Source organism: Talpa europaea (genome assembly GCF_964194135.1).
Source record: "Talpa europaea genome assembly, chromosome: 5".
Classification (NCBI taxonomy): Eukaryota; Metazoa; Chordata; class Mammalia; order Eulipotyphla; family Talpidae; genus Talpa; species Talpa europaea.
In genome coordinates this window covers 49,891,420-49,910,147 of record NC_140071.1, presented here as the reverse complement: position 1 = coordinate 49,910,147, position 18,728 = coordinate 49,891,420, and the positions used below count along the sequence as shown (strand labels likewise).

The following is an 18,728-nucleotide window of genomic DNA, read 5'->3' as shown; positions in this document are numbered from 1 at the left end:
ACAATAGCTATACATTTGAAATCATGAATCAAAATCTATGAATGAATATCTAATGAGCTTAGATGAATGACTATTCAGCAGAGATCTAATTGATTAGAAAGGAGAAAAAGGCAGATGATCAGTGATCAGCAGGCACCCATCTCTGTTGTACTTTGCAGTGATAAACAGTCACTTGAGGTTGTAAAACTTGAATAGGTATTGGTATCACAAGTAGTGTCTGATATATAAATAATAAAATAGTTTCTTTAGATTTCCACTTAGTGATTTGCGGTTTTAAAGATGTGGGGCTGTGATTACTCTCCACATATGTGCTTGGGACCAGAGGCTACCAGCGCAGGATAGGTGCCATAGAGTTCTGCAAAAACAGGTTTAACTGTGTGTGATTAGAGCATTCTGGGCAATTAAGTTCTATGGCTTGTGTGACCTAGGAGAAGTGAATACTTTCTCTGCAGGAACCACTCTAGGAATAGATGAAGGAAAGACACAATGCCTCCTCTGTTCTGCTTATGCAAACACTCATGGGCTATCTAAATTATACTTTGTGTTCATGGTCTTGCCCTGGGAAGTTTAAACATCTCACTACTGCAGATAGGGTTTTGCCCATTTAGAATATTGGAAAAGCTATCCAGTCTGAGTAAAGGTAATTAGAAGCCTCTGTAACATGTCACAGCTTGGAGGCAGGGGAGCAGGGCTGGTAGAGGCATGTGTGGGGTGTGGGGTTCAGGAATTATTTCAAGGACTAATATAGTATATATGTACACATATGAATAATACATATGTCGTATCTCTATTCCAAGCTTCACATCATTTAATAAGCTGATATTCAGTGGCTATTAGATATGGTTCTTTTAAAGAAAAATAACGCAAATGGTTATTTATATTTTCATTTTCTGGTTCTTTACATTTCAAAATCTAGATTGTTTCTCATGTTATTGATAAAATTGTAACTCTCACAGTATAATCAAAAGAAAAATACACTTATAAATGCATTGTGTATTAACATGCATGTGAAAGCCATTGTCTCAGTTTGAGATTTAAGATGCAAATATTATGGAATGAGCCAGGAATGTGGGAGGTCAAGTTCTTTCCTTTTAACTTTATGGTTATTAAAGTTAAAGGAGGAAAGAACAGTAGTTGAGCAGAATTACTACCTGTTTCTGAAGTGGATTTCTCATGAGAATCATTTATAAATATTTCGAAAAATGATAATATGACACATTTGGGACCTTGCTTGACTCATGTTTGACCTGTGTCTTGACACTAAATCTGGGATGAGGACTTTGCATAACTTATATGTCCCTCCACCTATCCTGACCTTTTCTGCCAGGCGGGCTGCATAGAGAATACCATGCTGTGTATTTTCACATGCAAACCTCTCCAGAGGATCCCCAAGCAGCCCTATGGCGGTAAATCTGCATTTTAGATATTTGAACGGTAACTATTTGGGGTTCGTACTAATTACATTTGCAAAAGAGGACACTACTGTGAGGATAGTACTAACTTGACACGGGCAGTTAATGTATGACAAAAGAGCAAAGAGTGTGCAATGGAGAAATGGGCAAAGCAATGTCTCTTCAACAAATGGTGCTGGGAAAATTGTGCAAAAGAATGGAACTAGACCACTAAATCACACTATGCACAAAAATTATCTCAAAATAGATTAAGACTTGGATATGAGCGTGGAGGCTATAAAACATATAGGAGAAAACAGTCAAAACACTCAGAGACATTGATTTCAGAGATGTCTTTGGAGACTTGATTCCAAAGACAAGAAAAACAAAAGCCAAAATAAGCAGATGAGACTATTAGACAATCTTTTTTTCCTTAGAGTACTCAAAATGACTTTTGTAGGGTAAATAAAAAGCATCAGGCTTTTCTGCCCTCCCACCATTAGGATTGATGATGGATCTCTGCAGTCCTGAATGCATGCCTGATGGCGGGCACCTGGAGTGGGGTGTGGGCATGTGTCAGTGGGTACACCTGGGCTGAGAGACTGGGCTTATAACGGTGGTGTCAGGGGGACACTAGCAGAACCACGAGAGAAGCAGAGAGAATGCGAGAGAAGGCCGGAGAGCCCAGAAAGAGTGAAGACTTGCCTACGAGCCTCCCAGCCCCCTGACACCCCTTGTCAGCTGTGTACCTGGTAAATCCCAATAAAAGCTTGAAAAGCCACTGAGGGCTCCAGGACTTCTTTTTTACCCCGTCTGCTCGAATCATAGAAATCCTGCTCTGTGGCCATCCCGCCGCTACAACTTTTAGGTAGAAATGTTTATCTGGAGGAACATAAATTTTTATTATAAAGACTTATTTATATAAGCACTGGGTACAGTCAGAAGCGAGGGAGGGTAAGAGAATTCACCAGAGACAGAGCGGGGAACAGAACAGGCAGACTGACGAAATACACTGCTGAGGGGAGCAGTGGGCGAGACAGAAGAGGTCTATCATGCCATGTGGGACCCTCGCTTGCGGCCAGGGATCGAACCGGCGCTACAGAGCCTGGGGGCAGCTTCTCAGCCCAGGGCTCAACCTCTGCGTCACCAGGGGAGGCCCTTAATTTTTATTTTCAAAGAGAAGGCATGGGGGTAGGGAAAGAACAATAAGAATACTTAAATATAAATTTCATTAGAAATTAAATGAATACCTGTTGTTTCTGACACCAGTGAGAGAATTTGAATTCAGAGAAACAGAAGCCAGTGACTTAGTCCATTTCCTTTTTCTGTGGGTGACCTGCTTGCTTGCTTTGTGCTTCAGTTCTAGCCTTGATGCCCTGGACGTCGACAGCGAAGGGGAAGGACATCCCGAAAAGTCACACGTTGGTTACGCTCCAGGGTTGCAGAGTTCCCCTAGAACTGGGATTCCTAGTGGGGATGAAATGGACTCTTTCGAGACCACCACTGAGCCAGACTTTAGTATCTCCAGGACTGAATCACTTTCTTTATCAAGTAACCTGCAGTCGAAGGTATTCTAATTCAGTGTTCATTTAGTTTATATTGAGAAAATAAGTTGGCTAAATATATCTATTTGCAAGACAAATGATGCTTTACTCATACATGCAAGCTTTTTTTTTTTTCTTTTTTGAGGCCCACGGCCTGTCTGAATGAGTCTGTCTTTTTCATCTCTCTCATGGTGTTTACTTTGTATAGTCCTCACCTACAAGGGCTCATTTACGTTTTCATTTATTTACCACCAGTTCCTGCAACTTTTCACATATTTGGAAAATTTTAGTAGTATTATATGGGGTTAAGTGATCAAATTTACTCACATAAAATATGACTCAGGTGATGAGGCAAATAATATTACTAAGGGTGAGATGACGTTTGTTGAGCTTTTCTGGCTGCATGAACAGATATGAAACACCTGAAATTTGTCAGTTTTTCCATAGGAGACAACTTTTCTCTGGTTAGCATTTTCATATTAGACCTTCATTTTTGTGGCCTTTTTTTTTTTTTTAAACTTAACTCTTCCAGTCTTGCAGAGAAATCCCTTTTTGTTTGGCCATATGTTTCCTTCCTTTTCGGTTTCAATTATTGTCTGCTTATTTCTTTTCAGTTTGCGTTTACTGCTGTGAAACAACAAAGCTATGCCCAAGTGTCTCAAGTGTGCACATATGGTTGTTATAATGCTTTAATTTTGTTTATGCTCTGCTATTTACAAAACATAGTTTATATATGTACAGAATAAATAATTTTCTCAAAACTCACCTAGGACATAATACTTTTAATTTTTGAGCAGATGAGACTGTCTTGTCCCAGTTGCCCAAGCCTGGTCAGAATCAGCACTCAGACCCTCTGGCCACACATCCTGAGCCCTTTTCCTCAGGTCTGAGGCCTGGAGAGCTGTCATACTCTTGTGAGCTTGAAGATCACGTGTTATTTCTGGCTACTAAGAAGTGGGTATGGTTAAGTGTAGACACTTCTTAGTTTTGCATTTTGAATGTGAAAAACTCATCCTTACTTGGAAAAAAAGTGATTCAATCTTTGTGAAATAGTCCCATGTTGTTCAACTTTAAGAAGAATCTGTCCTATCATATAAATCCTGCTTTGCCTCTCTAATTACCCTGTGAAGCTTTTTGCCAAAGGGTTCTGGATGATTTCCAAAGTCCCATTATTATGAAAAGTGATTACCATACATGACTTCAATGCAGGGGATGGCATTTGGCTAGGGTCCCTGGGGGCCAGCTCCCCTTAGGGATATAGGACAGCTCAGGCTGGCCTTCCTGACAACCAGGTCATGGGTCTCCCCCACAAGAAAGTCAGAGGCCCACAGCCCAAGACCCTCTGAAGCAGGATCAAGCTTCTGTTTTCAACTTTCCTCCAGGCTCTTTAACTAAGTCAGTGAACCTAGGATGACCATGTGTTTTCACTTAAGGAGAACAAAAGAGGGCAGTGCTTGTGCAGGGCTTGCTGATGGCTTAATTTTAGTAACAAATTTGGCGTTACTTTCTTTTAACTCTTTCCTTAAGGTGGTGTCTTAAAAATGGATGAATGGGATGAATTCTGATGTCTCTAGGCTACTGTTAGATGGAAATTGAGTGCCACAAGTGACATCAATGGCATTCATTTGTATATTCATTTAAGTTTTTAGAACATACAAGAAAACCACATTTCTGCCATCTTGTATCTTCACATATGTTGCCAATATAACCATAGAAATAATACGCAATTGGGAAAACAAACAAAAATGGCAGGTTTTAAAAAAGGAATAAAAGAAATGTAAGTCAGTGGTATTGAAACATTCTTCTAGGAAGTGCTAGAGGGAAGGCCTGTAAAAAGTTGAACACAGAATTGAAGGATTTGTATATAGACCTAGTGCATTCTTCCCTATTAGCAGCATTTCTAACATTAAAACATTAAATAGCTGTTTGGAAGTTTAAAAAACGATTAATTTATGTTATTATTCCACTACCTTCTAATAATCATTACTAGTAGAGAATCAGTTAATAGAGATTTTTGTTTAAACACTGTAGTATAAATGAACGAAACTGACAACTCAGGTGAAAAAAATGTCAAATTCATTGTTGAATATGCAGAGAAAGTCATATGATTTAACTTTTCATTTTTACCTACTTGATTGGAATATAACTGTGTTCTACAATATATATGATTGTTCCCAAAAGCTAAAGTTTACTAAAGCATTTAAAAAATAACATTTTTAAAATTGCAAGTTGCAAGCAGAAACAATTCATTAATAAAGTTATATCAGAAATGTATGTATTAAATTTTTTCAAAGTTGCTGATTTAGTAGTACTCATAGTCAACAGTACTATCAAATTTTGTGGAGAATTTATTTTTATTTTGATCCCTTTTAGGAATCATTACTTTCTGGAGTCCGCTCACGTTCTTATTCTTGCTCATCACCCAAAATTTCCTTGGGAAAATCTCGTTTGGTGCGTGATTTTACAGTGTGCAATTCAAGTGAAGGTAAGTAAGAACTGTTTACCATTTGACTTCAAAAGAATTTTGTTCCAGAGTAGATTTGCAGTTATGATAAACCTAGCCAGCAAGAATTTTCAATTCTATTTTCAAATTGATTTTTCATAGGTTAGAAAAATCATTTTCTCATTGCCTCATTAATCAAGTTATAGATTTGATTTTGATGAAATTATAAACATGTATTCTCTGTTGCCTTATTCTTAGAGTAACTGTTTTCTTCAAAGCTAGTGTAAACTAGAAATTATTTAGGTTCATCGCTGTGAGGGTATTGAAGGATTTTATTTAAAAAATACTTTTGCCCTATGTCTATTGATAATTTGCTGAAATAATACAACTCTTCAGAGTTGGAGTCATTACCAAATGAATATTCTTCCTTTCTTTAGCAAGGGGCTTCAGAGAGTTGACTAACAGCAAATTTGAGACATGAGCAAATACCTCAACATTTTTGTGGCAGTGTAAGGAATTAAAAATATGACTTTTATACAATAAAATTTTAATTCACATACCTTTAATTCACACACAATTTTAATTCACATACTTTCTGTAGGATACCTACAGAAAGCGGGTATTTGATGAATTTTCAAAAGTGAATTCAGGTCAATATATAGAACAATTACAAACAACTCAGAACTGTCCATACTGACTCAGTCAACATCCCCATTTTCAACTTTGTTTTAAAATGATAATTTCATGCTTTCTGTATATAATATATCATGTAATAATTACATTGGCATATACATGTCGTCATGGCACTCTAACATATAGCATTGTCACAAAGCTTTTGTCCATCTGTTTGATAATCCCCCTTTTGTCCATTATCCTTAAGAGTCGTGAAAGACATAAAACACAAGATACACTTCTCAGTTAACCATTGTACATGAATTAAAATGGGACTGAATTTACTCCATATTTCTTATTCTTGTTTTATTACAGTGCTTTCTTGCATTTTCATACTATTTGGAACAATATTGAAAACATAATATTTGTACTTGGAACTGTAATCTTAAAGCAGTGACTTGTATGGGGGGGTGTTTAATAAAAATTTTTGAAGGAATAAACTAGGTAAGATTGATAAAGTACACAACAAGTGCTACTAGGCATACTTTTCTCTCTCTCTGGAAAGTCTTACTGGAAGAGGAAAAAGCAAGATGGCTAACAAATGTGTCAAGTTTAATTTTTAGAATTGGTTGATGGAGGAAAGGTTAAGAAAGAATAAAATTGCCTTGAGAGGACAGAAAAAGAAACTCGGTTGCACTTACCCTGGATTTTTTTTTTTTCCATCTCATGAGTTTCTAGGATCCCTGTGTCTCCCTAGCCTTTGTTTAAGTTGGGATTCCTTTCACCCAGCTTGACATCTTTTCCCTGGTAGCTCCTAGATGGGAAATTAACTTCATGCTTCAGCTATTAGGAAAACACCTTCAAGTGTACTGTGCAATGTGTAGAATGAGAGCCTTGCCTTTATATCTGCAGTATGTATATTTTTTAAAATCAGACATTTCTGAAGTGTTAAATTATTGATGAGATGATTGAGATGGAATACATTTTTTATAAGGGAAAAGAGCTCTGATTTATGAAATTTTTAATGAGTAAAAAAGGAGGCATCTTCCACTTACATGCAATCCTTAAATCTTTGCATTTGAATTTAAAGGAATAAATTGTGACATGAAAAGCCTTTGGTTTTTCTATGAGGAAAACCTTATCTTTAGACAGTGTATTTCAAGATAGGGCTATTTTAATGAAGTTTATTATTTCCCAGAAGGCAAGAATTGCAAACAGGTAATTTAGGTTGAGGTTTCACACTAAATGTACAGAGTCTAATGGATATTCATGTATGTTTGCAAACATTTGTTGATGCCATTTAAGTCAATCAAAACCAAGAGACTATGAAGAATAAATTTACTCTTAAGGAAGATTAATTTTAACTGTGTGTGATCAAAGCACAGGTGTGAAAACTTGACTAGAAAGATACTCATTGTTAGATTAATGAGAGGCAAATTGATAATTTGCTTTGCTGAAGTCCTCTTTGGTGAGTTTTGAATAGTTATAAAAATTTTCTCTATTTAAACAGTTTAAGTCTCCTTTCGCCCCAGTGTGAAACTCCTGTATGTAACTGTAATACCACTATACAAAGATAGAAGTCTTTCATTCCTTTTTATTCTTATATGTGATGTTCTCTCTTCCCTGTTACTTCCATGCCTTTATATGAACCAAGAGTACATTGGTGACAACTTTATTGTTTAATGCTGTATACATAAAACAAAACCCAATCCTGTCCTCCCTTTGGTATGTGACTTTAGATAGAGAGGAACAGTACTAAGGTGATGATGGCAACCTCACCAAGATGGACATGTGTTCCACATTGTAAGAGTTTGAGAAGGGGGATGTTTTTGAATATGCAATGATGGATGGCATCTATCCTATTAGAATTTGTCCAACTGCCTGAGCGTGGTACTTGCACATTTTTACTTGCATTATTTTGGACATGTAGCTTATTCTCTTAGCAGCTCAGCCTATTTATGATAAGGGTGGTGATTAATTTGAGGAACTTAATTTGAGGAGCTTTAATAATAGTAGTAAAATAAGGCCTTCAAACTCTTTAAAGTACATTTTCTATTACCTACAGAATAGTATTAAGTTCAAAATTGATAATTACATATATCAGGGGACATGTATTTATTAGTTTTCCTCCTTATGTATCTGGCCCATCTCCCTTTGCAGCCTAGTTTAGCCTCTTTACTCTTCTGGATTGTAACGGTAAAGGATTTGTCCCTGCTCTGTAGATGGTGTGCTCCACAGTGGCCGTTCCCTTCTTCAGTCTCTCTCACTGTCTAAATCAGTGTCTCTGCTCCATCCCCGTAGTAAGTACTCCAGTTCTGGAAACACGATGGTGCTAAGCTGCTTGCATGAACCTGCCCTTTCTGTGCCCCCAATAGCACACTGGGAAAGGTGGTTTTCCCTTCCCAGGAACCACAAAGCACCTCCCTGAACTGGCTGCTGCAAGGATTTTATAAAGGGGTGGTAGCTACATTAAACACGGACTCTTCCTTATGCTGGCCTTAAGGAAGACTTTTCTTTTGAGCTTTGCTATATAAGAGCTAAGGTACTTATTGATTCTCTGTGTTGGGGGGATTAGTGTTATGGATAAGGGATGAAGCTCTGGAGAGAAGTAGCCAAAGAGATAGAACAAATTTTCTGCAATTCTGAAAATGTTTGCTGCCCTTGGCTGATGCTAACTTAGTTCATAAAGACATGAAATGTTACCATGTTTTGGCCTCCTGTTCATTCTCTCCAATCTAGGGAAAGTGATAAAGGTATCCAGAGCAATTCCCTGCTTCTATAAAATAACTTGTTTTCTCATTAGTTCCTAACTGGTGGTATGTGTATTGACAAAACATGATTACGTATTTATGTTTTAGATTAACACATGAGTGCTAGCTCATCGGCCTTAGTTTTCATTATATTGTTCTGTGTCTTGTAGAGCAAAGAGCTTACAGCTTACCGGAGCCACCAGGAGAAAAAAGGTATTTTAACTTTTCCAAATTTCTGAGGGGACTGCTTGCTCCACCTTTGGAAATACTTGTACATCATTTTGGATCTCTGTTCAGCAGTTTGTGAGAAGTTTCTGTGCAATGAGCCTGCCTGAATCCTTTGCTCCCTGTGCTTGTGTATCATTGTGGGTTGGCCAGCTCTCGTCTTTCAGTCCCTAGATGTGCAGGCCTCAGAACTGGGGATGGATTATTATTCCATACGGATCCCATGTACAGAAACAAGGGGAACAATGTGTAGACCACCTGCTTCAGAAAAGCATCAAGTTAAAAAAAAAAAAAAGAAAAGCATCAGGTTTGCCCCTCTTTAGTGACCAAAAGACTTCAAAAAGACTTAACATGGGAACCAGCCCCTAGGTGGTTATAGAATGTACCTGTCATCTTTGATGTCTGTTTTATAAAGTATTGCTTAGAAGTGCTAAGTTTGAAACAAAAAATAAATGATGCAGAGAGTACTTTAAGCATTATCAGTTTTCTGACTGATAGGCAGATTTGGAAGCTTAAAGGTTCTTTTCCCTATAAGGTGGGGCTGTTGCTGGGTGGTTGAGCTCTGCTGGTCTTCAGTAACTAGCTGCTGAGAAGTCACACTATGAAATAGCCCCGGGCTATGTGCAAAACAAGTGTGAGGAATGGCTTAAATGTTTGACTCTGAGAGACCATGTGAAAAAGAGGAAAACGATCAATTTTGCTGAAGTATGAAACTGGTAACTACATAGATCAAGTTGTACTATTTTGTTTTAAGTCTTGTAATAAAGATATCGATAAGAAAAAGCCTTTTGTTCATTCCTATATTTGATACTAGCATAGAAATGATACAGAGGGATACTAAGAATGACCCATAAGGACTGGATGACAATGATGACAGTGACTTGACAGTGGCGGTGAGGACAGCAGCCACGGAAATAACTGATCATTTTGAGTTTTTTTTTTTTTTTATTTTCCTTGCATTGTGTTAAGCAGCTTACAGATACTCTGTCCTTAAGTGAGTTATTAATTCTGCAATTTCACTGTCATCTCGGTCATCTTAATTAGCAGTTTTTCCCCTATTAGTTTTGTAACAATTGGAGAAGTCATGGACTGATTTAAAGATATTTTAGAACCAACATGATTTATTTCCATCAGGAGAGGGATTTAAAGTTGGAGAAGCCAATTTTGTAGTTGGTTAAATATTGCCGATAAAGGCTTTAATTTGGGTGAAATGTATGGGGATTATCCTTTTCTGTCTTCTCATTCCTGGTCTTTAAAAAGTTATTATTCTTTGGTTCATCATGGTCTAAAAAAATGCCTTCTGAAAGCATCAGACTTTGTCATATTCCCTGGTTGTCTAGTCCAGTAGATTTTTCATTTCACCTACTATTCTATTCTGGTGTCTTGTTGGATATGCCAGAAAGACCCCCGGGCATACCTAATGCTTTCCTTCGGTCATATTACAGATCTTTGCTCAAAAGTCAGCCTTCTTTGGAATGCTCTTATTTATATGAATCACTTAATTTATGAAATAGAATGTGGCCCGGTTCGAAGGGGGACTCATTCCAGACTTTGCAAGCTCATTTCTAAAGGAGCACAAGCTCCAGCCCTCCCAGTGTCTTCAAGATTATATGGCATGACTGTTATTTTATTACCAGTTATTTATTATTGCCTTAAATCTGTTATTAAAAAAAAAAACAAACCAAAAACGGAGCATCTGAGTACTCAAAGAAGTCTCCTGTGTCAATTTTTAATTTGGATAGTGGGGAATTTTTTTAAACATTGAAGTGCTTGGTTCTTTAAAAAAAAGGTTATGGAGATAATAGGTTAAATATTAAGATACTAAGGATACACTTTCTTAAGATATTTTAAAAGGCAATAGCAAGAGAATCGCTGAAGAATAGGCTTGTAAAAAAAGTATTGGGTGTGATTCATTGGTCTTCAAATTGATAGGTGAGGTTAAACATTCTCATTTGGGATGTTGAAGAGGGCTTAAATGATTCTCCACCCCCTCTTGATATTTGCAAATTAAGTTATTTAAATTCTGTTGTGAAATCAGTTGTGGATTTTTCCCTTCTCAATTTTTCTGTATGGTACTTCATTTTTATATAGGTGAAAACCACATAGTTAAGTTATATTTGAAACGTGGAATCAAACAAATTTCCACCTTTGTCCAGAGGTTTCTTGATGTTATCTTGTCTCAAAATCTGATGTAAATTGTGTCTGTGGTATCTACATTGCTACCAGTTTGGATGGTTCGTCTGACATTCAAATATTTAGTTTTTCAGTATTTTTATGTTTACTTTATCATCTCTCAAGTTTTGTCAGTTTTTGGCTTAAAAGCTAAGTGGTATGATTTTAAGTCATTCTGTATAGGTAGATAGGATATTTGGTGAATTGTGATACATTTATATATTTTTATCAAAACTGAAACATTGTTCTTGATATAATCTTCTATAGCATGGGGAACTGGGGGAGAGTTGAGTGAACAAGAATCAATTTTATTTTATTTGAAAGAGTTTAGGTGTATCCTGCTAGGAAGTGGGGGAGAGGACTCTTGACCACAAGATTCACATTGACTTCACCATCTCTGGCCTCCTACCCTGCTCGTGGTCTTGTATGGCACTTGGTAAAGTCACAAAAGATTTTCCAGAGAGGATTTTTTTCTAAGCTCTCGAACGTGTTTTTCTCCATTTCAAAAAGAACTTGTGCAATATTATGCCATCTGTTTTTAAAATTAGGACCCAAGAGGTATGGAAATTTTACCCATAATATTAATCATTCAGTTATTAAGGCAAAATTGACCAGAGGTATCTGTGGGTGTAGAAAGGAAAGAAAAGGGTCTGAGTTCCTTTTGTTACTCTGGGTAGTCATAGGCTGCATTCCTTTCTATTCACCCTCTTTCTAACTTTTTTTTAAAAGATTTATTTATTTATGCATACAAGAACTGGGGTACAGGCCAGATGCACAGGAGGGTGAGGGATTCTCCAGAGACAGAGTGGGGAGCAAAACAGGCAGATCTACTGAAATACACTGCTGAGGGGAGCAGCGAGCGAGGCAGGAGAGGTCTGCTGAGCCATGTGGGTTGCTCTCTGGCTGGCTGGAAATTGAACTTGTGCTGCAGAGGCTGCGGACTGCTTCAAAGTGTGGTGCCCAACCCCTTGCGCCACCAGGGAGGCCCCCATCTTTCTAACTTTTTTTAAAAACTGGGTTCTAAGTTGCAAAACCAGTTTCATTTATTGAGCAGGATTTGAGTATCATGATATGCCTGTGTCCTTAGATCAGCATGGCAGGAGATAGCTCGGAAGCCATTTACTGTTTTTTTTCCTAAGTGGATTCATACATTTGAACTCTCAAATATTGACTTTTGAGGTTAAATAACTTAAAGGTTTGTGATACTATATACTAAGTAAGCACATATGGTATTTCAGTGTGGGAAGGAGCCTTAGAGATAATTTAGTCTAAGCCTGTCACCAATCACATGAGAAAACCTGAAGTCCAACAAAGTTGTCATTGAACTTAGTATTTTCTTATGTAATCATATATATATATATATGTATATATATATGTCTGAATCCATAATATGATAGTTTTTAAAGACTGTTTCTGGGCCTCCCTGGTGGTGCAGTGGGTTGAGATGCAGCCTATGGAGCTGTTCGCAGCCACGGCAGCACGAGTTCAATCTCCAGCCAGGGAGATACCCACGTGGTGCAGCAGACCTCTCCTGTTTCACCCCACTGCTCCCCTCAGCAGTGTATTTCAGTTAATCTGCTGCCTGTTCTGTTCCCTGTTCCCTGGTGAATCATCTCACATACATCCCCCTATCTCTGGCCTGTACCCCAGTTCTTGTATGCATAAATAAATAAATCTTAAAAAAAAAAAGACTTTCCTAGGGATGAGTGTGTTAGCCACTAATGCTGGCAAATGAGAAGGTTGAGGAAGGATTTTGATTATGAGACATTTGTTTTGGAAATACTGAGCCTACAGACATAGGCATTTTGATGTGATACATAGGTTAATATTTAATATATTCTTTCTCATTCTTTCCCTAATAATATTAGAAATCTAAAATTTTATCAGAGAAAGTTCCAGTGGAAATATAACTTTTCATAGCTGGGGTTTTTTTCCCTAAAGAATGATTGTATTGATTAGAGGAAAAGAAATGATATTCATGGATTTGGTACAATTTACACTTACTTGCCTCTTATGTTGGGGACATATCCTCAGTCTTCTCGCCTTTAAACCTAGTGAGTCTCAGATAGTAAATGGTCTGGTTGAGTGGGGAAGCCTGAAGCAAGAGGCAGATGGCTTGTTTTCCAGGATATATTGACAAAGGAAACATGTGTCTGCTGAGTATGATCTCTATGTCCAAAAATAAGTACAACTCAGTTTCATACTGCTTTTTGGCTTCTCCTGTGCTCGGGGAAATCTCTATTAGCATCATAAATAGGGAGATGAGTGTTTTCAGAGTAAAATCTTAAGTATATAATCTCCGTTATTTCTCAAATATTTTGTTACAAACCTTTTCAGTGTACAGAAGAGCTGAATACTTGTACACCTGTATGAATGAATATGCTGGATTTAGCTCCCTCTTTAAATATTATAATCATGATAACAGGTTCTTTTCTTTTTTTTTTTATAGAATTCAGGAGGAAGAATGGGATAAATACATCATACCTGCCAAATCAGACTCTGAAAAATATAAAGTGAGCCGGACTTTCAGCTTCCTCATGAACAGGATGACTAGTCCTCGGAATAAATCTAAGGTAAGGAGGGTTCGGTGCCTATTGTCTACTGACATAGTTGGCTCCAGTTTCTCAGCAACTCTAGTTTCTACTTTCCGTTTAAAGTCAGCAACCTTAGATTGTATACACATGTATTTGAAGATCTCTCTCTTTCTGATGGGATATTGTCCAAGCTGTTTGAAAAACGAAGACAACTAGCTAGTCTTACAGTAGTGCCACTCCCGGGAGGTGCTGTATTTGGTGTTACTATATTTCTCCATGTGTGTCTTTGTTTTTGGATGGAAGATATAGATTGTTTGTATGATTTCTATAAGCAGACCGACTTTCAACATTTCTCATTTCCCTCACTTTGCTGCTGCTGCTGCTACTCTGAAGACAAAAAACAAGGATGCCAAAGACAAAGAGAAACTGAGCCGACACCAATTCATCCCTGGAATGTTCTCTGGGGTTGTACAGTGTCTGGTTTGTGATAAAACACTCCTGGGAAAAGAATCACTCCAGTGTTCCAGTAAGTTCTTGAGCCTAGTGTTGTGTTTTGTGTTTTGCTTCCTCAGACTGGGCTTGTTTCTGGGCATATTCACGCATAACTTTGTTTAATGTGGTGCATATGACCGAATGATGTACCAAGCTTGACCTGGGATGGCTAGAGAGTGCTTTCTGTCCACAAGTGATTGTCTCCTGGAAGCTCTGACGTGTACACCTCTCTGCTTACTTGATACCTCCACTGGGTGTCCACACAGCTTCTCAGATGTCCCCTCTCCAAAATGGGGCTCTGCTCTGCCCTTCTTGTGTCTACCTACATGCTGATCCCCCTCAGTTCACAGCAGTTCCAACCACAGTCTCATGCCAGAAATCTTGGAGTCTATCTGTATGCTTCGCTTTTGCAATCCACATCTAAATCCCTCAGCAATTCTTTTACTCTGTCTTCTAAATTCTGTGAAAACCAGCCACTTTTCATGCCTGCCACTGTTATGAGCCAGGTTTTAAGCCACCATTTCAGTAGCTTTCTAAATGATTTCTTGCAAATTTTACTCCCGAAAGTCTGTTATCAAGACACCAGCCAGAGTGAACTTGGTAAGGCATAGCTCCCTGTGTTCCAAATCCCCCCTGTTTTCCTGTTATCCCAGAGCAAGGCCAAAGCCCCAACATTGGCTGCCAGGTCCCATGATCTATCCTGTTTTCTCTTCCCCTTCCTCTCATCACTTCGCCATCTTTGCTGTTCTTTGAGCCTGCCAGGCATGCCGCGCCACACAGGACCTGTCCTGCTGCCTACTCCCTGCAACTCTCATTCCTCGGCTGGTGCCTGGGCTCTCTCTCATCAACTCCAGTGCTCTGATGACAGCTTCTGTGTGGCGTCTTTCCTGACCACCCTATGTTTGGCTCACTTCTCTCCCTGACCCCTCCTCCCTGCACAGTAGTTAACACCATAGAACCAAGTGCATGTTTTATGTGTGGACTTTATTAATCTGTCTCCTTTACCAGAATTAAATTCTATGAGGACTGCATTTCTGTCTATTGACTTTATTCCCTGCTGTTTCCACAGTGCTTAGAAAAATGCCTTAGGCATAGTAGGGGCTTAATAAATATTTATAGAGTGAAAGAATAATTCAGAGCAAAAGAATTCAGCCCCAGGCAGGTGAACTACATTTCACGGTATTTGCTACTTGTCAGAATTAGGGAAACATTTTGGGGGTGGGATGGGAGCACAGAGAGAAGAGCAGGGGAAGTTTCCTCATTAAACTTCTAGAAAACAATTAAAAATCATCCATGTTGTGTCAATAGTTGTGCATGTGATGAAAATACAGTCTGCATGTGGCATGAAGACAGATCACATTGTCTTCTCACGGCTGACACTGTCTTCGGTGATGCCATCTCGGTGATAGCCCATCCAGTTCCCACCCCTCTTGTTTTGATCCTACTCCCTTCTCTCCCCCTGTACCAGTGCACTGTCAACTTTGCTGTGGGGTAGCTCTGGCTTGCCCACGGTCAGCAATTGGGGTACGTGTGTGATGGGGTGTTTCATGGGAGGTGGCTCCATCTTTCTTCTCAGGGCTGCGTTCCTTCCACTGAAACTCCCGCCATATCCAAGACTTTTCTCTCGATGAATTAGAAGACAAACTCTCCGAGTTGGGTGATCCCCATTCACTGCTCTCACATCGATCCCTGAGACTTTTTCAGTTATTATGTTAGGTGTCTGTCCTCACTGCTTAACAGAAATCCTGCTTTGGTGTCAGTTTCTAGTCGAGTTAGAAAGTCGGCATTGCTCAGACTCACGAGTCTCCTGGTTTTCGTGTTGTTGCTCCTGGGTTTAGTGAATGCTGCCTTTCCTGTGCCCCCAAATCTGGCCTGTATTGTCTCCTTTTTCCTGACTCTACGCTCCCTCCAAACTCAGCTCTCGGGCATGTGCTTTTTCCCTCTTTATTGTTTAGAAGTACAGGCCTCCAGCCTTTTGTTCTAAAATACTATATTTAGCTGCTTCTTCCCAGATTCCTGTCTTTATCCCTCATTTTCTACTTTATTTCCAGTAGGCTAAGAAGATTGAGCCCCCATGTCATTTTATAACCACTTTTGAGAATTATGGCAGGACTACAGATATTTACAACAGCTGCAGGCACACTCGCTTGGAGTGACCATTTGTGTGGGGATCTTGTTGGGTTGTCTTGCAGAAAAGAGTGGCTGAAACTCTCCCCAAAATACCCATGCAAAAGGTGTCTCTCCTGCTGTATTAATGGTGCAAGCTCAGTCCATGGGCATTTGACTGCTCTTCCCTTTTACCTCCCTCACCCCCACCCATTTCCATTCTCCCCTTGGGTAGAGTCTCATAACTGCCTTCTGGATGCTGACAGCAAGTTGTGCTGGTTTCCTGCTCCCTTGGTATTTTCATTTGTAATTTATTCTGAGTACTTTCACCACATTAATCTTTGTAAAAAATGCTGTCATCAGCCCTCTTATACTTAAGGTCTCCTCTCTTTTTGTTTACTGTGCTTAGTCTAAGCTCTTCACTTGGCCATTTGGCACCCTGCCTGTGTCCTGCTGGCTGGTCCTGCAGATGCCCCCTCTCAGCAGTGGCCTCCCCAGACCTCGCCAGGCCTGCTGCCTTTTCTCCCACTGCATATATTTTCTGCCTCTGTCCTTTTGCTTATGATAGTCTCCTTTCTTTGTTTCCCCTTCTCCTCTGCATTGGTCCAGATTTCTTGTCTGCCTTTGAGAAGTCTTCCCAGACTACTCTGCCCTAAGTTCCTGCATATGATGTTTATGATCCATTTATCCTACTGCATTTAATATTGGGTTAGGTATAAGTTCTTTTTTTTTTTTTTTTTAAGATTTACTTATTTATACAAGAACCCAGGTGCAGGCCAGATGTGTGGAAAGGTGAGAGGATTCACCAGAGACAGAGCAGGGAGCAGAACAGGCAGACTGACTGAAATACACTGCTGAGGGGAGCAATGGGTGAGATAGGAGAGTCTGCTGCGCCATGTGGGTATCTCCGCAGCCAGCGGAGATCAAACCAGTACTGCAGAGGCTGCAGACAGCTCACAGCACTGTGCTCAACCGCTTGTGCCACCAGGGAGGCCCTAGAATAGACTAGTTTCTTTCAAGACTATAATCACATGATAATTCTTTTGTATCCCCTGCAGCAGCTGTCACAAAGCTGGACCTTCAGACACTCCTATGCAGCTAAGGACTGATAGAAAGTCAGGGTTCACTGAAAGCCCAGTATTTGTTGAAGAATATATTGGGTTATACTGGGTTAGTCAAGTGGATGGCCATGGAATGGGAATTGCTGAGAGTCTATCATGACATTTAGCTTTAAAAGTTCATTATTTAATGCAGAAGGATTCATAGAAGGCACAAGGTTGAAGGAGAAACTCAGAGTTGTTCAAAATTGTATTACCTAGAAAAAATTGTAATTGCTATTTTGATGGAATCCTTTCTGATAATAAGAATGTCAGCCTTTTATATTTGATGATGATATCAAATGTGTTTAATTATTCCTTATGGTACATTTAAGTTTTTTCCAATTTTTTCATGACATATAATGGTGCAAGGAGCGTTCTTTTGCACATGTCACATCCACACATTTGATTACTGCCTTGGGTTAAATTTTAGAATTATGAATATATATTTAATTTCCTCTTTAACCCATAGTATTTTTAAGAAGTTTTAGTGTTAATAGTTTTTTGAGGGAGGGAGATGTTGTGGATTTAAACTTTGATTTTTTTTTTTTATAAATTTTATTGTTATATTCCCCATACAATTGCAGCCCCCCCATTCTGACCCCAATCCCTCCCCTCCCGCCCCCGCCCCCCTAAAAGTGTCTCTGGTTCATAGTTTTTTGTTGATTTTGATTTTCACTTTCTTATATTCATTTTCCTGGTCCCTTATTTAAGTTTTCTAGATTCCTGCTATGAGTGAGACCATACAGTATTTTTCTTTTTCTTTTTGGCTTATTTCGCTGAGCATGATCCCTTCCAGCGCCATCCATGTTGCTGCAAATTGCATGTGTTTATTTTTTTTGAATGCTGAGTAATATTCCATGGTATATATGTACCACATCTTCTTGATCCAGTCATCTATTTTTGGGCATTTGGGTTGTTTCCAAAGCTTAGCTATTGTAAACAGTGCTGCTATAAACATAGGGGTGCAGGTGTTCTTTGGAATTGATGTTTCTGTGTCCTTTGGGTAAAACCATAAAATATATAGAAGGAAATATAGGCAAAACACTATGTGATTTGCACATCAAAGACATCTTTACAGACACATCACCCAAAGCAGTGATAGTGAAGGCAAAGATAAACAGCTGGGACTACATCAAATTAAAGAGCTTTTGCACAGCAAAAGAGACAATAACAAAAACAAAGAGAAACTCCACCGACTGGGAGAACATTTTTGCACCCAACACTAATGATAAAGGACTGATCACAAAAATCTGCAAAGAGCTGATGAGACTCAACAACAACAAAGAAAATAATCCAGTCAAAAAATGGGCAGAAGAGCTAAAAAGAAACTTCTCTGAAGAGGAAATGCAAATGGCCAAC

The 18,728-nt window shown here is 38.9% G+C and overlaps 1 protein-coding gene across 4 annotated transcripts in view; it reads left to right on the top strand.

The window, feature by feature from the left end:
- Window positions 1-18,728, top strand: part of ARHGEF28 (Rho guanine nucleotide exchange factor 28) — a gene marked incomplete at both ends in the record, with an annotated part of 239,958 nt that overhangs the window by 125,791 nt on the left and 95,439 nt on the right. For all 4 annotated transcript variants that reach the window (XM_084234065.1, XM_084234064.1, XM_084234063.1 and 1 more), the window contains 5 exons: window positions 2,752-2,959; window positions 5,309-5,420; window positions 8,911-8,953; window positions 13,587-13,710; window positions 14,065-14,197. In XM_084234065.1, coding sequence (XP_084090191.1) covers window positions 2,752-2,959; window positions 5,309-5,420; window positions 8,911-8,953; window positions 13,587-13,710; window positions 14,065-14,197 — 620 coding nt within the window. The remainder of the gene's footprint in view (window positions 1-2,751; window positions 2,960-5,308; window positions 5,421-8,910; window positions 8,954-13,586; window positions 13,711-14,064; window positions 14,198-18,728) is intronic.